General features: G+C 40.2%; 1 protein-coding gene across 1 annotated transcript in view; it reads right to left on the bottom strand.

Annotated features, from left to right (window-relative positions):
• The window catches only part of SLC1A1 (solute carrier family 1 member 1), a 76792-nt gene that overhangs the window by 18719 nt on the left and 33852 nt on the right, over positions 1 to 24221 (bottom strand). Inside the window, exons 2-3 of the mRNA XM_063080747.1 lie at positions 16589 to 16729; positions 798 to 890 (exon numbers count right to left, since the gene is read on the bottom strand). Of these exons, the coding sequence (XP_062936817.1) occupies positions 798 to 890; positions 16589 to 16729 (234 nt within the window). The remainder of the gene's footprint in view (positions 1 to 797; positions 891 to 16588; positions 16730 to 24221) is intronic.

Here is a 24221-nt window from a genome sequence, read left to right as displayed (position 1 = left end):
TGTCTTGCTTTCTCTCTGCTAATTTTTTCTCTGTGTCTGTCTCCCTCAGGAACCCCATTGAGGAGACATGGCTTTGGTTTAATGCAGGGCTCAGGTCATCCTAGGTCCCGTGGCCCAATACCACTAAACCTCATCATGTTCCACCACTTCTTATCTATTCAGTAAAGCAAGGCTGCAACGGTCAAGCTGGCTGCAACATCTGAGTCTGTTTCCTTCCCTCTTTCCCACTCTGGTCATCCTTCCTAAAATGTCATGCTACGTCACAAAGGATGAGCCATGCTTTCTTCACAACACTGTGCTAAAGTACAAGAACAGCTACATTCCCTTATTAGAACTTTCTGCCTCTTACAAATGGGGTTTATGCTTGGAAGGGCTCTGTTAGCTGTTAGCTCTTGGTACTATGTGAAATGTGAAATGCACTAAAATGCTGTCTTTCTGGAAACATTTTATATTTACTAAACTCCACTATTACAGACTAATTATCTAGTTTAAGGATTATATAAGCTCTTGGCTCCACTTTCTTCTACTCCATGATCCTGACAAGGCACAGACCTGTCACCCTCTTTCTGCTTCTTAACAGAGAATTTAATAAGCAGTACCATGGACAAAGTTCAGTCAGTATTACATTTTCTTCACATAAAAAGTGCTATGTAGACTTCAAGGCAAAAGGCTTCATAGTAGTTTGACAATATTACTCTCTGATTTTAAAAAAATCATTTATTTAAAAAAGCCCAACAGCCTTTTGAATGAAAAGCTGCAATTATATAAAGGAATAAGCATTCAGAAATAAATGTTACCTAGAATTACGGCAATGAGAGTGGTACAGAAATAATACAAGACAGCACGCAGACCAATTTTTCCAGATACATTGGAATCCAGTGCAGCAACACCTGAAAGGGAGAAGAAGTTGAATTCCATTAATTTTTAAAAGATAGATTTCCAGGACTAGTGATTCCATCTCCAAGGTGTGAAATAAAGAGCGGACAGCTGTCCTCTGCATCTCCTGGGACCATCTCACACAGTGTGTTTGGACAGGGTGCAGTGGGCAAAAGCAGCACCTGAAACACAGTGCCTGGTTAACTCAGTTGGTTAGAGCATGGTGTTGTACCACCGAGGTCAAGGGTTCAGATCCCCAGACTGGCCAGTCGCCCGTCTCCCTCCCCCCAAAAACCAAAACACAGAATTAAGAAATGGAAGTCTGGTGAGGCGCAAATTCCCCTGCAGGCTAATTCCTACCACCTTACTGCACAGTGAGTGCAAGCCTTTGGCTCTCCCAGGGGCGGGGGGGAGGGTGGTCATGAAATACAGAAGGATCCCCCTTCTGCATTTGCTCTAAGAACTTCATCGAGATGCGTACATTTATCATTTGACGTCCCTTATGATAAACCCCTTTTGGAATTCAGTATCAAGGAAGAATTTATCTTGAAGAACTGAAGAAATGAGATCTTTTATCACATAATGAGAATCATGCAACTCAAGATTGTTGTCCTTTCTGCCTTGTCTGCCAGGAAGCTCAAAGTCAACCGCAAAAATAATTTTTATGTGTAATTATAAACGTAATATATATATTCATGACAATTATCTGAAAGAAAGAAAAATACAAAGCTGAAAACAAAAATCACTTCATCTCATCAACTACGGTTAATATTCCGGCGAATTTTCTCCCCATTTTTTTAATCAGTGTTTTGTAAACGTAGCTAAGATAATTTCATAGTTTTAAAAAACCCTCTGTCTTCTTAATATTGTATTGTATTTTTCCTCATCGTTACAAACTCCCCCTGGCTCCGTAATCTTCTGTCATGTGGTCGTACCGTAACGTATTTAATCATCCACTTATTCCTGGGCCTTTAGATTATCTCAGGGCCAAATTCAATAATAAATCACAGTAATTCCATTATCCATCCTGGCTAGCATATTTCCTTCCTCTTTTCATGATTTTCAAATTGCTTCTACATGAACAACCTTATCGTGTATGCCTTCTATTATGAGATGCCTTAAAATTTGTTTGAAAGAAGAAGGATGTAAATAAATAATTTCTGAGAGCATAGGTAATTTAAGAGACTTATGGTCACATTGTTAGATCTAGTTTCAAATGGTCTTTGGCTACCAATCAAATGACTGAAGGTTGCCTAGGCTTGAAAGGGTTGCCTGGAACACCAAGGACAGGTATACTGGAGGTGGAATGCATGTGTCCCTCCTTGCTAGAAACCCTGTCCCTCTATGAAAGGTGCTCGTATAAATGGAGTCAAACACTGTTGCTCTGTAAATGGACTTCTACGAGGGAGATAAGGCAAGTTGAGAAGCAACCAAGTCATCTTTTAGCAAGCTGTCATTTGGAGGTTTCAGATTCCTCCCTGCCCAATTTCCAAAATGAGGATCACATTTTGAGTCAAATGATCATCACAGAAAATGATTTTGTATCTTCAGCACGCATGAGTTGTCTCATTACCATCTGCAAAGCCTAAGGTACAGGGTACCAGGAAAAAGGAAGAGGTTGTCACAAGGCAACTCCAAGAGAAAGGTAGAAAACCTGTATGGCTCTCAGCATGCACAGGTAGCTTTTATAGTAACTTCCCACACTATAAAAGTCCTATCCATTTTTTTAAGTGAAAGGGGATTATTCTCCTTACATAAAATCATACATATTTGATGTACAGGAAAAATCTAAAAGGAAGCTACCACCATTGTGATGACAGAATAAATCATTTCTGCCTCTAAACACACCATTCTCTGGCTGTTGATTGCTCCTTCGGAATTTAATATTTGGAGAAGGTGCTGTGGCCTCTTTAGCTGCCCCAGGATGTTGTTAAGGGCCCATTTGCCAACCTCTGGGACAAGGTTGTGCAGTTACCGCATGACGGGCATACTGCAACAGTCACATCCTAGAATAACCTTGATGATAGGTTCTATTCTCTTTCTCTGGGAAAAATGCAATTTGCTGTGCCGAGGAGACTTTCTTTTCTTGACAGTGAAACAATTAAAATATGTAAGGAACAACAACAATAAAAATTCAAGAGAAACTGGAGGCTGTAATTCAAAAACAAATGAACTATCACATACTTGATTTAGGTCTCTTTAAAAAAAGCAAATAATGCAAACATACAGGTTTTCTAGGTATATGATTATAAAATTTGCCTATTTCATTATAGAGCTTAGCATATTACTATTGTTTTTATTGAAATATAACTGATTATACATATCTGTGGGGTACAGCATTGAATATCGATACCGGTGTGCAATATGTGATACTTAAATCAGGATAATTATATATTTCTCATTACACAATATAAACATTTTTTTTGTCGTCCGTCCTTTACCAACGTCTTGCTAATCTCCCTCTCCCTCCCCCTTTTTCACCTCTGGTGGCCTCATTCTTTTCTCTCCTTTTGAAAATTCAATGAATTATTGTGGTTGTTCTATCTTTCTTATTTGTTTTATTTATTTTTTTAGCCCACTTATGAGTGAGGATATATGGTATTTTTCTATTGATGTCTGGCTTATTTCACCCAACATAATTTTCTCTAAATTCATCTATGTTGCTGCTAATGGCAGAATTTCATTCTTTTTTATGGCAGGGTACTATTCCATTGTGTGTATAAACCACATTTTCCTTATCAAGTCTTCTGTTGATGGGCACGTAGGTTGGTTCCAACTTTTAGCTGTTGTAAATAGAGCTGCGATGGGAGTGCAGGTATCCCTTCAACATGATAATTTCCATCCCTTTGGATATGTACCCAGCAGTAAGATTGCTGGATCAAATGGCAGTTCTATCTGTAGTTGTCTGAGGAACCTCCATACTGTTTTCTGTAACGGCTGCACTAATTTACAGTCCCACCAACAGTGTAGGAGGGTCCCCCTACTCCACATACTCGCCAGCATATGCTATTCTCTGTCTTTTTGATAATGGCCAGTCTAACTGGGGTGAAATGATATCTCAGTGTGGTTTTGATTTGCATTTCTCTGATGCTTAGTGATGTTGGCATTTTTTCATGTGTCTGTTGGCCATTTGCATATCTTCCTTTGAGAAATGCCTATTCAACTCTTTTGCCCATTTTATAATTCGGTTACTTTTTTTTTTTCCCGTGAAGTTGTTTCAGTTAGATGACCAATCTAAGTAGCTTCTAGCCCTCAAGGTCCTGAAAAGTGACAGAGTCACATGGTGGCTACAGAACTGTTCTTGGGTATGTGTTTGGTGCCCTCTCAGACTTTTCTTCCAGAAGTGAAACAAATTAAATCTGTGTGTGTAATTGTTTCCAGCATTAGCTTAGTAGGTCTTAATTTGTCTTATATTTTTGGCCACGGGCTGGTGCCTCTATTTGTGCTCCAGGACTCAGGTGGCAATAAAAGTCTTTGTAATAATCAGATCCTTGGTGGAAATATCTTCAACAAATACATCTCCAAGCAGTCAGCCAGCTCCTCTCTGCAGGAGCACAGCAACTATCCTGCAGTCACTTTTGGGAAGAGCTTTATTTCCCATTCCTCTAATCCACCTCAGTCCTACAGTTTTCCTGGATATCTCAGAAATTTACTCAAATCAACAATGGTACTTCTCTATGCTCTATAGTTGCCCCTCTACCTCTTTAGTCATCAATGATCAGGGGCAGAGCTGTCCCCCAAATCCAGGCTCTTGTATGATTTATAGTGCATTGTTGGGGATAAGGGTGGTGACCACTGTAGAGGGAGGGAATATATTCAGGGAAACAGCCTAATTTTTAAAAAATTCTACAATAGGAACATTACAGAGCTTAATGATTATAAACTGTCTGTCTGGATGGTCTAAACACCCCACCTGCCAATAATAATAATGATGATGATGATAATTAAAATAAAATTGATGACAATAGACACTACGTGAACAGTGACTGCATCTCCTTTCATTTTCATGATAGCCCTATGAGGCAGGCATTGTTATCACCATTTTACAGATGAGAAAGCTGTAGCTTGGAAAGGCTAAGGAACATAAGTAACATGGTCATAAAGCTGGTGAGGTGAGTGGTGGAGCTCTCACCCAATCCCAAACCAGGTTTGACCCCAAAGACCGTATCCTTAAGCGCTGTGCCACATGGCCTCTTCTACGTGCTGCAAAATTCAGGACCAGTGCTGCCCAATAGAACTTCCTGTGATGGTGGAAATGTTCTGTCTTTGTGCTGTCTATTGTAGTCTCCACAAGCTACGTAAGGCTAGCGAGCACTTGAAAGGTGGCTAGTGTGACTGAAGAAATGAATTTTAATTTTAATTAGTCCCAAGTAAAATAGCCACATGTGGTTAACGTCTGTCATACTGGACAGCATAATCGCTAGACCCTACCACAGTGTTCAGTATTTGGTGGGTGCTCAACAATGTTGAACCAACAAACTCGAGCTTAACATCATTATAAAAAAAGTAAAACCTCTTTACCTTGCCAGCACAGGGGCAGGGGAGAGGAAGACAATAAACTACAATCTCCTGGCATGAAGTTCCCTCACTGAGCTGACCATATTGCTCTAAGGCTGAAGGCTTATGCTTCTCTGGGTCCCCAGTGCATTAAGTAAGGTGCTCCATGGATGTTCGTACTTGAAACTTTCCACAGGACAGAAAGAACTGCATTTTTTACAGATAATCTTTCCCTTACAAACTGAGCTTATTTCAAAGGTCCACTTGGGTGTCAGAAATTTGGGACTCAGCAGGTAGTCTCCTTAGAAACCACTTATACATGGTGGTTTGGTTCAGTTCCCAGGGTAGCCAACAAAAACACTTTTCACCCATAAAAGGCCTCCATATGAAAACGTATTTAGCATTAGTGTTTCTCAACCTGTTTTTTTTCATTATTGTATGACCCTCTCCCCTAAAGCCTTTTAGATATTTTTTTTCTAATCACCACCCCCATGAAATTTTAATACCACTAACTGTATGTGTTTATATACTAAATGAATAGATGTGCTTTTTACATAAAAAGGGCAAAATTCCTCTCCTCCCCAAATAGCTTTTGCTTCCTTTGGGGCAATACTGCCCTTGTGAGAACTCGAGGTCTAGCTCAACGAATGAGGGCTATGCCACAGGTGTGGTAATCTAGGCACTAGACCCTGAAGATGGCACCTCTCCATCACTTACTGGGGGGGAGGGCACACAGCATGCCCACCTTAGTCCCAAACAGGTAAAAACATCACCGTGCTTTATTTTTGGATTTTCATTCTCAACAGCCACCTGCTGATGCCATCCTTGCTCTCAGGTCACCCCTGGTGCCTAGCAAGAGCTAGAGTACAGCCTCTATTTACAGTCCACTCCCAGACTCATTTCTCCTGGGAGCAGATGGCTGTCCTATGGGAGCTGACAAATGGGAGGGGACTGTGCAATCATACATTACAAAGCAGGCTTGATGGGATCTGCACAGAAATCAACAAACAGCAAGTGTTAAAAAATGCTTATGGCAACTGGACAGCAATGTTATGTCTGTTGAATATAATGACAAAAAAGATCTGTGACAGATTAGGAATTTTAAAAGCTGGATTTTCCCCATTCAGTTTTAAAACTAGATGCTTTGTGAAGCCCTGGTGCAAAGAACAGGCTTTCGGAGGAAACCAAGGCGACCATGAGGGACCTGGTGGGGCAGGTGACACCTGAACTGGGCAGAAGAAGATGAGCAGGATTCCAGTTACAGTGAGTCTGAGATCATCCTTTAAAACCAGAGACAGTTTTGAGGCCAGACTGTGGCCTAGAAATAGGGATAAAATTCAAGATTGTCCTTGGAAGTTAGTGACACCTATTAGCTCTTTATTTTAGGAAAAAGCACTTGCTTTCTTCACCCCAGGAGGAGGCTCTCATGAGCTGGGGTGTGGGTTCCAGGCCAAAGCAGTAATCATCTGAACTTTTTATAAAAACACTACAAAGGAAGCAGTTGCCTGGGCTAAACAATAGCATGTTTTAAAAATAAACACCCGAGGGCAAAAGACTCCTCCGAGAGCTCTCTGATTAAGTTGCCATCCACTGCAGTACAAAGTTTTTGTGACAATCTCTCTCTGCCTTGCTGTTTAGGTGTCAAAATTAACTCCCTTATTTATAGTTTTTTTAGTCTGGGATTTGACGGTGCTTCACAACTGTGAATGGGCATGACATCCAAGAAACTCAGTGTTGTATGTGAATTAAAACCCACTATGTGCTGTCGCCAGCAGAGAGGCCACCTGCATATAAGAAAAAAGCATGGTGGTGGTGGGACAGACAGGCCTCAAATCCCACCTTCTCCTCCCAGACTCAGTTTCCCCATCTATAAAATGGAGGTAGATATATGCCTATACCTTCTTGAGGGTAATTGTAAAGAGCAAAGTGAACCACCTCAGTTTGCAAGGCTGTTATGAGGATTAGAGATAACATCTAAGACATGTCTAGTACAGTGCCTAGAACTTTGTACTCAGTAAATAGCCTCCATTATTAATGAATAAATGATAAATGTGACATGAGTGATGGAAAGCACTCAACCAGCATTAACTCATTCATTCCCTCACTCAACCCTTCATTACATGGTCACTAAACAGACCTTTAAAAAACGTAATACAGGTAATTTTACACTCTGGTATAACCCCTCGAGTGGCACTGAAGATAAAATAGAAAATCCTTACTCCAGCAAACGAGACCCTGCAGGAGCGACACCCACCTGCCTCTCCAGCCTCACTTTGTGCCACCTTCCTGTCTCTTCACTTCTTCAGTCCTGCCTCCAGCAGACCAAGCTCCTTCCCAATTCAAGGCCATTGCATAGCCTCTTTTCTCTGCCTAAACTGCTTTTCCCCACTGTGAATATTTGGCTTTTAAGTCTTTTCCTCAAGAGTCCTTCCCCGAGTGTCCAGGCTAAACGAGGCTGACCTGATTTCCTTGCTTGGCATCCTGTGCGTACCATGTTTCAAGGTTTTTATCATGAGGTTGTTATTCAACATTCATCTTTCTCACTAGACTATAAGCTCCATGAAGGCAGGAGACCTAGCTATCTGCTTGTTCACCACTGTATACCCAATGCCCAGCACGTAGGAGAAGCTCAAATAACATGTTGATCAAATGAGTAACATACTTATGCATGGTTGCCTGTCCCAGATCTCTCTTCTAGGCTCTGACATCTGGGCAGAAGAATGTTCCAGAAAGGAACTAGTCAGTCCCAGGTGCTGCCCTTATGATCTGTGTGATGCTGGAAAAGTGGCTTAATTTCTCTCCAACCTCCTGTTTCCTTATCTGTAAAGATGAAGATAAGGTCCCACCTACTTTACTACTTCATAGTGTTGCTATCAGTATTAAATAAACATGTTCACAATTTTTAAACTATAAAATGCTTCTTTTATTCCCCAAGGAAAACAAGGCTGGAAATGATCTCACTTGTTAATCCATCCCACAGGGAAACCTCTACAGCCTCGATTAATACCCCTGGGATGTTAAAAGTGGAGAAAAAAGGCAGAGAGGAGCACACAAAATATATTTCTGTGCATGCTTCTTCTGTGACATTTATTTTTTCTTAGAGATATTAATACAAAGAACTCCCTTAAAGTAAGTTACATCACCATCCCAGACTATTTTGTGAAGTTAACAAAATACACTGGTCCTCAGGCAGAATCAACTAATGGTCAAAACTTTGCAGCCTCTGTCAGCTGGCCCACATTCGATGTTCAAAGCATGCATCAAGAAGCAGTTGGCCGGTCTGGTTCTTCAGCAGTCCGGGAGCTGTTTTAACATTCTTTTTTTTTTTTTTTTTTAATTTTATTTTGTTGATTAACATTCTTTTGATAACACAGAATGTGGTGGTATCTGTAGTTGGGACCAATTTTTCAGAAGACCCCATGAGCTTTTGTAGGGGGCTTATTGTTCAATAAAAGCATTAAACACACCCCAGAGGATCTAAGGAACTCAACTGTTCTCTTCCAAAGCCCATACAAATGCTTTGACATCAGCAGCGAGCTAATGGCTCAGTGACACTTTTCTGGTTTTTGTCCACAACCTAATTATTACTGAGCTCTCTTTTTGCATCTCCTTATCCTACAAAATTGGTAGCTCAGGCTTCTAGGAAGAAGCTACTTATATGCTGGTTAACTTTACAGACTAGTGGCAGAGCAAATCTTTTTATATTGTTTTCATTTCCAGAACAAATGCATTTGGACCACTTGCATGTGTGTAGTTCAATTCTAGGATTGGCTCTGTAGCTTCTGGTGCCAATTCAGGAACTTTCTAGAAACTTCTGACAGTATCAGACAAAAAAGAGTAAATAAAAAAATTATATAGCACTCTAAATGCACTATGACACAGTAGTACTATTATCCCTATTTTACAGTTGAGGACAAGTTAAGTAACTTTTTCCAGGGTTTCACAGCTGGTAAATGGCAGAAGTGGAATTCACACCCAGGCAGTGTGGCCCCTAAGTCTACGCTCTTAACCACTACACTCTCCGGCCCCTCTAGGATGGATACTTGGACACTTCCCCACCTGAAGCTTGGTCAGTGTTCCTCTGCAGAGAATGGCACAGGTGGGAATCATTGCTATAACTTGCCTTCTTGTGCCTAAGGCTCAAGTCCAGACCCCCTAGCAAGGTGCATGAAGCTGATGACGCCACATGCTCCACCTTCCATCCAATGTTCCTCCCCGTGTTTCCAGCATTCCAGTTAAAGTCTCACTATGTTTTCTGCTATTTTCTTTGGCAGGTGTGCCCTTCCTCTCCCTTTCACTTGATTCCTATCCTTCCTTCAAAATCCCGCCCCAGTGTCCCCTCACTTTCCTCATTCCCACAACGCACTTTTCACACAGCATTGTAAAGTACTTTCTCTTTCTTTCTGGGATAGGACTTAACTGTATATCTTGTGTGACTGGCATAGAACCCGGCTCATCAAAGATGGAATGAATGAATGGATGGATGGATGGATGGATGGGCGAATGAATGGTCTCCCAGGACCACATATTCAAAACATAGGAGGGTACTTAGAATCCCTGCATGGGATTTTTTTTTTTATTAAGAAACGAAATTGGTTTACCTTATAGTCTCACAGAGTTGTGAACCAGTCTGGTACTGGTTTAGGCAGAAGGAAGGCCCCAGAAGGAAGGCCCCTTTGTGGTTAAGTCTCTGGGCTTCATTGTCTCAGGGAGAGACTGAAGCAGGATATATTTATCTACTGTTACGTTTCATTTCATTATTGTGCAAGTGGCACGTTCATTATGGAAATTCTATTCCTTAAACGCTATGTGCCCCTTTAGTCTTTGGAGGTAAGGCACTATAGAAATCAAATATTTTAAGTCCTCTGTTTTCAGTAACTGTGCTCTAACTCAATGCAAATTTCTTGATGATCTTAGGGAAATGTTTAATTCATGTGAGCAAAACTGCTTAGGCTACTTTATTTTCCTGGTTCCCAAGCAGGGCCGAGGAAAGAGATAGGAGGCACTTACAATGCAGGAAGAGCCCACTGGTTCCAGATGTGACAAAGGAGGCAAGAAGACTCTGCAGTCTTAGGCTACAACCTTGCCTTCCCTGGTGTGCAGTTTTAAGTTTATAAACCACATTGAAATGGCAATTTTCATAGAAACTGAACTGTATAACAAACCACCAGTGTTTCAAGAGAAGCATGCATACTTCCCCCACAGCTGAAGTTGACATTAAATGCTCTTAGTCACCTGTTTATGAACAGTAGCTCATATCTGATAGCAAGTTGTACAACCAAGTGATAAGTACCTCTTCACATCTTACATCTTCTTGCCAAGGGGACTCCTGGACCTGGGTCCATGGCCAGGTGGGTGGCAGGACCTCACCCTCTTAGAGGTGGTTTTCTGTTAGTCCGTTTTTATGTAGTTAGGGTAACAAACATTTGCTGAATAAAACTGAGCCCTGTCTCAGGGAGGCACAAGGTATGGTTCTTTCCACGGGAGAATGTGAGATCGTTTCCAGGTACACAGCTGCCTATGAGTAAATGAATATGTAGACTTAAAGACATGCCTTTCCTGGCCCAAACCATCCAAGTGTGTTATCTCCTGCAAAGCCTGAATTTAAATGTAAGGGTCTCCAAAAAATGTGACCAACTTCCCTTTATTCTGCTCCATCCTCTATTTTCATTGCTTGGTGTGGTGGTTTATTTTGTTACATGGATTCAGTGTCAACTTGACTGTATCTTGAGAGTTAGAATCTAGCCTTGCCCTTCATCTGCAGCAGGGGTCACCTGCTGGCTGGCCTCCTGTTTTTGTAAATGTTTCATTGGCACACAGACACCCCCAATCAGTTACGTACTGTCCATGGCTGCTTTTCCATGACAAGTAGAATTGGGTAGTTGGAAAGAAACAGTATGGCCCTCAAAGCCTAAAATATTTAGTATCTGGCCCTTTATAGAAAAACCTTGCTCACTCCTGCTTGAAAGGCACCCTACTCACATATGTATTCTACATCTGCCTGTTGTTTAATAAGTACTGTTTATATCTAAGCTTTTAGGAGGCTTAAAATTTTTTTCGGTTAAAAGGTAGAGGAAATCTGCTCTATGACTGATCAAGCCCTAAAAATGTTGAAATCCTGACGCAGAAGCTGGAGTAATGATTATTCAAAAGTCTGGAGCAATTTAAAAAAAAAAAAATCTTTGAAGAGTGGCGATTTATCTTTGGAGAAGCACCCCAAAAATGTAAATCCAATCACTCATCCAGTGCTCTTGCAGGAACTGTAAAGTCATGGATAGAAGAATGCAAATGTTTTCTCCTGATGGCTAGTGTATGGTCACGTTACTTGCATCGCTCCTAAGACTCATGATCAGTGGCTTGGGGGAATGGGGGAAGGAAAGGAGGGAGTTTTCTTGGTTTGGTATAAACCTGGAATGCACTGAGCTGCAAACTGGTGCTGCTTCAAGGAGCCGTGTGTGCTCTTGCTGAAGCAGGCATCTGTAGGAAATCCAGAGCTGAGGCTCACAGGAATGGTTAAGAATGAGCTTCTGGAAGAGCAAATGTGCACAGGAACTGGCAGGGACTTGGCCTAGCCTGACCTGGACAGACTCCAAGTTCTACAAGCTGGGTGTGTATGTAGTAACTCAGCAGTCACTGTCATACTCATTCTCCCTGAGCTCCTGAGAGCCCACAAGACCATCCGCTGTGGCTGCCAGGGGGGTTTTCTCTGAAGTGGATATTCCGCACTGGCAAGCATCCCAGGAAGAGGAATCAGGAAACAGGAAGGCCTGTGTGATAGGGAAACTTTTCCTTCTCAGAACCCGTTGTCAGGTGCCGGGGCTTGGGGTGCATCAGTGCTTGGCACATCTTCATGTAGAGGCATATGCTGGCCTCAGCCTCCTGGACAATGGCTGGCAGCTAAGCAGAGGGGCAGCCCTGTAAGGGACCCTGGGGCTCCTGGAAGAGCCCTTCCGGGGAGTAGCTGGATGTCACCACCAGGGTTTCATCTACTTTTGGTCATTCCCAAACTTTTAGCACAGCTTTGTCCCAAGTAGCAGTCTGGTCTCAGCTGCACTCTGGAGAATTAAGCTCTTGCTCCTCTATTAGGATGCATGAGCAAAGGGGGCGCTCCTCAGTATCTGAGGTGTGACAGCAGCTGCAGCAGACACCAGGGGGTGCAGCTGTGCCCAGTGGAGCACAACCGGACCTGGCGGTGGTGGAGAGCAGGGGCCTCTTCCTGAGCACAGCTAAGAGCATCCGGGAGGGCTGCTCGGGGGGTCCTCTGGGAGTAGGACAGGAGGTGCTGTTCTGTTCCTGTACTGGTCGTAAGAGGTTCCAGTCGTCATAATTTGGGTATTAAAGAAAATATGTCCTGAATTTAAACTCACTGGTTGGGGAGACCTGGACCAGGATTTTTCCAGAGCCACAATACTCAGGCATGTTCACAAGCCATTTCCCCTGCTATTTCTCTGGTGGTTTGACATAAACACAGATGACAAACCTAAATCTTAACAGGCCCCAAGCACAGATATTCCTTGGCATGGCTGCAGTGTGTTCTTCAGGATGTAAATTAGGGGTAGAATTCTGTCTGTTAGTGCCCACACTGCCTGTCTCTGAAAATGCCTTAAGATTATATATCTACTGTGCCTTTTCTCTCTCCTTTCTTTTTCTGTTTTACAGCAAATTCAAGACATTATGTTATTTTATCCCTACCTAATTACATATGCATTTTTAAAAAATAGATTTGCTTATATAACTACATGATATTATCAACTCTAACACAATAATCAACAATTTCTTGATACCATCTAATAGCCAGTCTATATTCAAATTTCCCTGATTAACATGACCTCTTACCATCACATAGAGGGATTCTTCCTGTTTATATCACCAGATGTTCTTTTTTTTCCTATCTATTAATTTAGCAGGAAAGTTTCTTTTATGCAGAATCACAAATTATTAGTCTTGGGTCTCAAATTTAGCTGCATTTCAACCTCTAATTTATATATACTTAGGGTGCTCATTCAATTCTCCCAGTTTCCCCTATGCATCTTCCTTTGGCCTAATAAATGCATCAATTAAGCTATTGACCTGCTGGGTTTAGGAGGGCTTTTGCAATGTGAAAACTGCCCTTCTGGTGTATTTTCCACAGCCCTCTTCTCAGGGGTGGGGTTCGGTGGGGGGAGGCTGAAGACAACTGCAGGGTTTGGGGGAAGGACCTGCATACCAAAGTAGAGGTGGCACTGAGTTGGCAGGGACAGGGAGCAGGGATGGGAGGAAAGGGCAGAGAAACTACCAGAAGCAAAGTCTGAATAACACAGAGTAGAATCCATCCTGTTTTCTTCTCTCTTTCATAAAAAACAGAAAAAACAAACAAAAATAACATGTGTTCACCTTGAAAACGTAAAGAAAGCGCAATGGATCATGTTTTCTTACTATCCAAACAGAACTGCTGTTAACATTTTGGTTTTGACCCCAACTTTTAAAAAGGTATATACATTCTAATAAAATTTGGATTGTAATTTGTTTTATTCTCCCACTTTATACTGTATTAGGAATATTTCCACACGACATTAAATATATTTCCAAAACAAGGTTTTTAATAGTTGCATAGTATCTTAACTTATGGATGTACCACGCATTTAGATTACTCATGATTTATTACCAGTATAAAAAAAATGCTACCATAAACATTCTTGAACCTAAATATTTGAACATATCTCTGGTTATTTCTGTATGATAAATTCTGAGAAGTAGAATTACTAGATAGAAAGTTCAGAACATGTTCCAAACTGCCCTCCAGAAAGTTTGTTTCTATTTATATGGTAACTGAAAATATATGAATGAACCCATTTTTCCACAGTCTTGCCAACACGAGTACTGTCATTTTTTCCCTTTAATATGACAATTTAAAACATATCGTCCTCACCCTGCTTTGTTCATGTCCCTTGAATCTTTGAAGATTTCATTGCTCCAATATCAAAAGAACGGGTAGTGGTCTTGCTCTCTCTCTAGCTCTTGACTAGCTGCTGGGGATTTGGTAAAGAAAAAGTGGAGAAACTACTGGATCTGTGCTACAACTTCGAAAAGCAGCTGGCTATGTCAGTGGAATGCTGAGAGTTGTAAATTATTTTCTTAGATTATTTGCAAGGCTGAGCTAGCACACAAAACATCTGCTGCAAAAATTTCACTAGTTATTGATGCCAAGAACAGCACGTATTTTCAAACATAGATTATATATTCATACGTATATTTTTCCTTTTCTTCTAAAACTTGGTTTACTATGTGAGTTTCAGATTTGCTGCCTAATTTGGATCAACCTTCTATTCTTCCCCCCATAGACACAAGAATTAAATAGTATCACTCCTCAGGTTGTTTATAAACCTTGTGCAGTTGCATGCAAAATACTGTGTACGAGAGCACTTCTAAATCTCATCAAAAGATTCACATTATTTTTTAATTCTATTTTTCCACAAACTTTCTGAAGTAGCCTCATATATGTACAATTATGAGTATTTTTCTTGGGAGAGTTCAAGGCTTTCATCATGTTCTCAAAGGAGTCCAAATAAAGATTAACAATCTTTGATGAAGACAAAATTCTAAGGGGTTATAACCACAATGACTACAGGGGCCAGGTAGTTATGTAAAAGAGTGAAGTGAACAAGGTATTAGGCAATAGGGAGTGGTGGGGACTAAGGCATAATAAAATGCATTTGCTCTAACTAAGTGGAGTAGCTGTCTCTTGACTCCAGACCACTGTTGGTGTGTAGAAACATGGGTCCAGTGTTTCCAGATACTATTTTTTTTCTCAGAGCAAGCCAGAAATATGGATATTTACATGAAATCTTCCAAATTTTAAATGCTTACTACAATTTAAAGTTAAAACAAAAACAAAAACATACTACATGGGTCTGCTGCTTTGTCCCTAAGGCTGCTAGGCTTAAAAGAAACCAGGCATTTCAAGGCATAGTTAAATACATAAATAAAAATAATTCAATATTCTCTTTGGGCACCTAATAAGCCCCAAACACCAAGACTATTTAAGAACACAGCTCCTAATGGAATCTAGTCTGATTGGTGTTTGGCACTTGGGAAATTCAGTGGCTAAAACTGACAACTCTTCAAGCAATGCAGTTGCTGGGTCCAGCAGATCCTGACATCCACCCTCCCTTACCCCCAGTCAATGTCCAGTATACAGAAATGATCAGTTCCAGGCCTTTTCAGTGGCAATGGAAAGATATGTTCCAGAAGAGGACAAGCCAAGACTCATAATTTCATGTTTGCCTAGAACCTTGATTTTCAAACCTGTGATTGTCATGCCACATTTTACCAACTGCCAGAATTTAAAAAAGTACATGAAACTACGGAGTACACAGGAAGCTTACCAAACCCGGACAAATGACATCTTTTGTAAACCAAATTAATCTCTATCTGCATAAGGGAGCTTGCTCTTTAAAGGAACCCTGCAATATAATGATCAATAAGAGAAACATCATTTCTAAATTCAATTGTGTCACAAGTCCAGATTTTAAAATATTGGGCTTTTAGAATATGGTGCGAACCTATAATTAAACTTTTCCCACAGCACTTGGCTGCTGGTCCCCATGCAAATTTCCAGGGCAGATATGTAGCAAGTCCTGAGTTCTGTGGAGACGTGGAAGTGAGTGAGGCAGAGGGACCCTGAAGGCAGCTGCTCACAGGTAAGGGGGCAGGACAGCTGTAGCTGGGAAGCAAATGAGTAAACTACTAAACACGTGATCAAAATGGACAACTGCATTTTTCCTGAGGACTCTAGCTGACATTTAAATGACCAAATATTTTTTCCCTTGTGTGCCCTATATCGATATCTTCAAATAAAAGCATTTTATTTATAATATGTTTGAAAATGGCATCTTTCTCCCAGGACATCATACGCTGGTCAAATGAAGATTTGAGCTGTGGTGAAAAGTGCTATAGGTACAGCATACAAAAAAGCAGTGCCACTTTCAGAATAATGAAATATTTCCACCCAAGCAAATAAGAGGGGCCTTCAGAGAGTTCATGGAAGGATTCGTATGATCGTTTAATTCAAATTTTCCATGAACTTTCTGAAGCACCCTCACATCCCACACTTTCTAAGTGAGGAGTGTGTGTGTGATGCATCTAACGTGTTTCAATTTTTTCCATCATTAGAAAAGCAGAACTTTGGTGAAGTCTTCTTAAATAATCCTAGAGAACATCAGTTTTCTCAAGGTACCTGAAATCATGCTGGATACAATCAGTGGCAAAATGATGAGTTTCAGCATCCTCATTAGAATTTCTCCAGGAAAAGCAAAGTAGAATTTCTCCAGACTTGAGAGCTTGCTGTATTCTCGAACCAAGATTCCCATGGCAATGCCTAAGAAAAACAAGCGTTGAAAAGAAGAAAAGATGAACATTGTCGAGTTCTCCTAAGGAAAAAAATACCAAAACAAACAAACAAAAAGCCAATTTTAACAGCCAAAAAACCAGTTTAAATCATCTCCCATGAGTCTGTAAAATTAGGACTGAAAAAAAGTCACATTAAAAAAAAGTAGTGAGTAGAAGTACACATTATTCAGTAAATCTGTAAAAATTATTCTTCAGATAAAACCTTTTGTTTTCATTTCTTGCTGGTCAATTACATTTATTATAATGATAAAAATTCAAAGAATCCCATGAGAAAGAAAAATAATTCATCATCTTAGTCGACTCAATATAACTATTTTGTTTTTACACACCACCTTTTTTTTTTGGTAGCTGGACAGTTTGGGGATCCGAACACATGACATTGGTGTTATAAAGATGCATTGTAATGGGCAAAGCTAACCGCCAGCCTACACCACCCTTACTCTTTGTCTACCTGTGGAGATATTTTACATATTTTAAAGTTTACATATCAGTTTGTATTTTTCTCATGTTTTTATCATAAGTACTCTTTTTATAATAAATTTTTATGGTACTCTTCCCTGTTTATGCAACTTTTATAATTTTAATAGCAACGTAATGTTCTATTAATTTGGTTTACTTATCATATTATCAAACAATTATGTTTTCTAATGCTTTGTATTTTTTTCAGCTATTTCTAGATAAGGACATGTTCAAGTTTATCTGATCAAGAGGCTTTTTACTAAGTTTTTGATCCTGAGTATCTTATAACACAATTATGTGAGTGTAGAGACATGTTCATCGTGCCTTAAGATGCTTATATGAAATCTTCCAGTGGTGTTAAAAACACAATTTAATGCTGATTTTGATAACTAAAAATGACACATTTAAAAATATTCTTTTTTCATCCTGTTCTAAAAAAGTTCTAATGACATCTAACTTCTCCACACTCCCCTCCTCCCAACACGCACATCTTTTTTTTAAATCAAGAAATAAGTGAGTTGGGATGACTTTCCCATCTTTTTTCCTTCATCAATGTCTGATGTGTGACATGCAAATTGGAAGTAAAATCACTAATGGTGGAAGATTCAAGGAGGATATCGCTGGATATGCAAATTCACAAACTCAAATACTGTAATCAGTTTGTGAAAATTCAGAGTTGTTTGGGCACAGCTAAAAACTCTAGGGCAATGAAAAGAGACATGAATTATAATATAATACAAAATTTTCCCTTAAATTCAGGTATCCTTTTCATGCTCACTAGTAGACCAAATAGATGAACCTCACAGGATGCATTTTGTGTTATAACCTTACCCTGAGCTTAATTTTATTTTCCTACATATTCCACTTTTGCTATGATCTCTTTATTTTGTGAATACACTATTGAATGCATTTCTGGTCATTTAGTAGTGTATGCACAATACTAAATTGTGAATGTACAATTTTAAACCATTTTTGGAACAAACATATACACTTAAACATTTCTCAAATTGTAGCAAAGACAAAGACAAACAAAACAACTCTATTATCGATTCTATATGGCTCATATTTTAAAACTTGGTGTTAGAGACTTCTGAAAGGTTAAGGACACCAGGGATTCAAAATATTTTAAATAAATTTAAAAAGCATGACATCACTTCCTGTTTTATAAATTGCCTACATTCATCTGTTCTATATGTACATACCTATATTATGCCAAAAGGATACTCTAATGCTCAAAAAGGGCTTTAAAAAACAAACATTTCTCTCTCATGCAACTTAGGTTTCTTCAAGTAAATATTTGGCTTGTATGTCAAAGAAAGCTCAGTATGTAAAAATAAAGATGTGTCTGTGCTCAAAAACCAGCCACAAGAGCACTCTGTTGAGTAGTGAAAGAACTCCAAGTGACCAGATCTTGGGGTTTATATTACTAATGACTAACTGTGCCTCTAATCATCTCCACCCCAAATGAATGCAGGGTACTTAGGAAGAAATGTACTTGCTACTTTTCAGCCTTTAGCCAGATATGGGTTTTCATGGGAAAAATAAGAGTTGCCATGTGCCACGCAGAGAAGTTTGAAAGTAATCAAAGGTGACATGCAAGATGAATAGGTTACTGTATTTGGCAATTAAAACTTCCTACCAAGCTTTTCTTGAAGTTGAGTACCACAAATTGTACTCCAATATTTATTTTTTTACTGAGAAGAAGAATAGAAACACCAACCTAGTGTTGGAAAAGCAGTGGGGAGAGTCAGTGATGTAACCCCAGGACGCTCAAGTACAAGAAGTGGTTGATGAATGACCTCACCTAGGAGTTAATACCTGGTGAATAGGTGTGTTTTATCTTGGTCTCCAACAAGCTTGGGAATAGCAGATGCAGGACAAGGAAAATCACTGGATGATTTTCCAGGTCTCAAGATGAGGTCAGGGTCTCACAGGGCACAACTCTTCCTTATCCATTAACAGAATCAGAACCTTGGCCTGGATTAAGGAGCACAGAGAAATTCCCAAAGCCAAAGGCTGCTGGGAATAACTACCTCCCTGGGAGTGTGCAGGCCAGTCCCATCCGGTAGGGCCAATCCCAGAACTAGGGAAGGTAAAGATCTACAACCTCCCTGAATGGTATAGGCCTATGGAGGCCTTCAGCAGGCCAACAAGGAATCGCGAAAGGTAAGGAAGTTACCTGGATCTCTGCAGCCCCAGCCATGGACCCAGGACACCATTCTTTGGCTTCCTTCCCCACACAGGCAAGATGATCCCAAGCAGGTACAGAGGTAGCTTGGGAAGAACACGTGTCAGATGAGCAGGCTCGAGCTCTGGTTTCACCACTTACTAGCTATGTAACTTGGGCTATAATTTTCACCTCTCCTATTGTCAAATGGTGGGAATAGGATGGGATTAGCTGCTTCAGAAGTCTCTTCTAATGCCCAAGGTGTTGTGATTACCTTTGAGCTTTAAAAGGGAGTCACATGATCTCAGCTCCAAGAAAGCTGTCTGTGCTTTCTGCAGCTTTTATGCTAAATATAAGAATGATGGTAAAACAGTGAAGAAAGAAACAAGGGAGGGAAACAACTAAGACCCCAGCTAGGGATTCTTCTTCAAGTTCAAGTTCAAAGATGCAAGTTTAAGAGAGAAGATGCACAGAATGTCATCTCTTCATGCCCATGCTGTCTGGATAAACAACTGCCAGTTCAGCAGCCTTGTCTCAGAGGTTCAGGGGTGATTTGTTTTTTATTTCTATATTTATAAAAAAATTATTGTTCAGGAAGCAATACTAGGAATCATAACAGAAAAAAAATCACATGTCATTACATCAGCCTATTTTTTCCAGGTCCTAATCAGGCCTTCCTCGTTATTATGCACACACACTTTTTATAGTTATAAAATTAACTGCAGTGTTGAATTGCATTTGACTCAGATTTATGAAAACAGCATTGTTCCTGTTTTGGGGTACTTGCAAGAAAAGAGATTAAATCTTCTGTGGTTTTTTAATCAAAGCCCAAGAATAGTTCTCTGGTACACTAATTTTGGCTTGATTAAATAAGAATTATTGGCAAAGAAAAAATATTTTTAATTATCACTGAAATAGTTATCAAGCCATGCCATCATGCTAGGCATTATATTAAGTAAATTAACTATGTGCCTTTTTGCCCTCTGGAATCTAATCTAAGATTAAAGTTGATGATGAGAAAGTAAGTATAGAGTGAACACTTATTAACAAATAACTATGTGCATACACTGGATAAATGAAAGAATGGTTTCTCTATCTTGTTCTTATGCTGTAACATATCTGTGCCCTTTTCTCATCATTTACTCTGTCCCTAAAGAGCTGAGTAGCTCCACCAATGCAAGCTCTTCACAGGAACTTAGGCTCAAAAGACAGATGTCTAAGTCTATAAAGCTTTTATTTTTTGTTTTCAAATCCTTTAAAAAATATTTATTTTATAGCAATATTATCAGAGCTTTACTGGAAATAAAAATAAGTGCAAAAATTAATTCACAAACTCACCAGCTCAAATACATGCAAGGTGAAATTGGTTTTACTTTTCCATATACTATTGCAGTTAACCATAAGATAATGGTTAACAATATTGAGCACATATTGTATGTCAGACCCTGTACTAAACACGTCAAATGAATTATCTTTTGTAATTTTTAATGCCTATGTAATTACTTTTTAGGGTTTTTTGGGTGATTTTTTAAAAATTGAGATAAAATTCATATCACATAAAATTTACCATTTTAAAGTGTACAATTCAGTGGTTTTCTATATATTCAAAATGTTGTACAACCATTACCACTATCTAATTCCAGAACATTTCCATCACCTCAAAAAGAAACCCAGTACCTGTTAGCAGCCATTCACCATTTCCCCCTCCTCCCAAGGGCCCCTGGTAACCACTAATCTATTCTCTGTCTCTACGGATGCCTACTCTGGCATTTTATATAAATGAAATCGTACAATATGTGGTCTTCTGTGGCTGGCTTCTTTCATTTAACAAATGTTTTCAAGGTTCATCCATGTTGTACCAGTTAAGTGGGTTTTTTTAAAGAAGCATTTTTAATTTAACATTATATCATAAGCATTTCCCCATGTTAAACATCTTCATCTTTTTAAAATGCCGAATACTATTACTTTTGATGTTTGGATGAACTTGATTCTTAACCAAGAGCCAATTGTTAAACAGTTCAATCCCTGACAATCTTGCTGAATGTTGCTGACTTTTCCTAACAACCAAAGGGGACAAGCAAGAATACGATGCAAAGGCTTCATATTATCACACATTTTCAGGTTTAAGGGAAGAAGGTACATTAAATAAATTCTTTTTAATATCTAAATTTAAAAAAAAGCAATAACAAATTAACATTTATTAATATGAAACTATATGCCAAGCACTGCACTGAGTGTTAGAGGATTTGAAGGGGAGGAGTTAAAAAATAATACAATTTTGCTGTTATTGAAATAATAAATGTCCTCCTTCATGGATGACTGTCCACTATCATCAGGAAATGTGGTTTGCACTGTTTTGCCAATAGCAGCAATTGTTTACATTGAGTCACCTACCCCATTCTGTCTACCACCTACACTTAAGAATTCAGTCTGACTCAAGAAGAAAGTTGATTTTGGTGAGGATCTAATGGGTTTCTCTGGGGTAGAGATGGGGCCCATAGGAAAAGCAGCTTCTTTCTAGCACATGACTGTGCTAAGCCAGCACCTCTGTGCCCAACAAGAGTGACTGCTTCTCCTCCCGCATTGTTGGTTCTTGAAGCAGCTCCTAAATCACAGGTTCCACTTCATTCTGCATCACTACCATGCTGAGCACACTTAGTTGTGCTTTCAGTGCTTTGAAAAATTACTGATCCATATTGGAGGGTTTTGACAATTCAGTTTCCCAGACTTTTGCTTATCCACAATATTCCACTGTCCGCTGTGATCCAAGGTGAAGGATGTTAAAGAGTGAAAACTGGGAATAGACTTAGGAAATGGATGTGCTAGTACTCGGTAATGAGTTAGTTGGTTGAGGGTGGGGGGCAGTATAGATGGGGAAGAGAATGAAGCTCTGGAATTCTTGCTAGTTTTCTAGCTTGGACCACAGGGTGGAATTTGGGTAATTCTGAAGGAAGATGAGTTCAGTTGTGGATGAGACATTGAATTAAAGATGTTCAATGGGGCTGAGCCCGTGGCGCACTAGGGAGAGTGCAGCGCTGGAAGCGCAGCGACGCTCCCGCCGCGGGTTCGGATCCTATATAGGAATGGCCCATGCATTCACTGGCTGAGTGCCGGTCATGAAAAAAGGACAAAAAAAAAAAAAAAAAAAAAGATGTTCAATGAACAAATGGATATGTGGGTGTATTAGTCCATTTTATGTTGCTATAACAGAATACCTGAGGCTGGGTAATTTATAAAGAAAAGAGATTTATTTGGTTCACGATTCTGGGACAGCTGTGTCTGATGCAGGCTTCAGGCTGCTTCTACTCATGGCAGAAAGCAGCAGGCAGCCGGTGGGTACAAGCAGATCACATGGTGAGATGAAGCAAGACAGAGAGGGGTGGTGCCGGGGTCTTTTAAACAACCAGCTCTTGTGGGAACTAATAGAGGGAGAACTCACTCACTACCTCCATCCCCTAGAGAGAGCACTAATCCATTCATGATGGATCCACCCCCATGACTCAAATAGCTCCCAACACTGCCACATTGAAGATCAGATTTCCATGTGAGTTTTTGGGGGACAATAACATCCAAACTCTATCAGTGGGTATAGAGCACCAGAAAAAGATGTGGACAAGGTGTGTTGATATGGGTGTTGTTGACACAAATGTAACTAGAGGGGAAAGGGTGGATGAGGCCACATATATTACAGCCAGCTCAGACTGCGAACTGGGAAGACATATAGCTCAGTATCTGAATGACCTCTTAGTACATTGTTAAGGTTAGGGGTCAGTTTGTCAAAGCTCTGGCATCATCTCTGTATAAATAGACTATCACCAATTTTGTTTCCTCCCACCTTCTTAAACATGATACTCTCAAAACATAAGTAAATCTAACTTGCATTTTTAATAAAACCAAACTCCAGTTTTCCAAGATTGTCCAGGAGAAAAGTATCTTCTCTTGGGAAAGGAATGCAGACCTCAAGCTTTGAGTCTTGTTCTGGAAATGACTCCCTCAGAAAATCTCACTAACTCACACTATCATCACCACATCATGGCTCAATGCATGAAAGTATCCATTCTCTACCCTTAGAACAGTAGAAACAAAACTAGAAGGTTTAAATGAGACTTTACTAAAAGCTAGGGAATGACAAGTGGGAAATAAACACAAAGGGTAACATGCATAGACTAAGCTGTGTAGCAAGATGCCACTATTCACTCATTTTTAGTTGGTGACCCTGATAGGAAAGTCTCCTGATGTGATGATGCCGGTCTTACTCCAGAAAGAGTTTCATTTCTTTCATGTTCTAAAGTTCAAGTTCAAATTCCTACTTCTCAAATGGGGCCCTATACAGGAGCTATGGGTGGCCCCCACTGCCCAGCAGGAGGCAGGATCACGTATGGGGCCCTAGACAGGAGCTGTGGGAAGCACACCCCATCCCGTCTGAGATAAGACAGGAACACACATGTGGTCCTAGGCAGGAGCTGCATGCCCTCCCTGGGCAGAAGGCAGGAGCACAAGCAGGGCCATAGGCAGGAGCTGTGGGCAGTGCCCCTTATCCAGGGGAAGGACACACATAGTTCCAGGCAGAAGCTGTAGGCAGCACCCTCAGCCTGGGAGAAGGTAGGAGAAGGCAAAAAACACCACTTCCACACAAGTGGCCCACCACAGCCACTACCACAGCCATGGCTGCTGCAAAAGTGGCTCGTTGCCACAACAGAAGCCACGGCCACCATGCAGGCAGCCCACCAGCCACTCGACTGCATTGATACAAGTAGAGTCACAAGCAGAGACTGGAATAAGAAGAGGAAGTCTCTCTTTTCAAAGCCATTCCAGAGTAATAGAAGAGGCAACA

This window comes from Cynocephalus volans, chromosome 16 (assembly GCF_027409185.1).
Source record: "Cynocephalus volans isolate mCynVol1 chromosome 16, mCynVol1.pri, whole genome shotgun sequence".
Lineage (NCBI taxonomy): Eukaryota > Metazoa > Chordata > Mammalia > Dermoptera > Cynocephalidae > Cynocephalus > Cynocephalus volans.
Note: the sequence above shows the minus strand (reverse complement) of the source record. Positions and strands in the feature narration are given on the sequence as shown.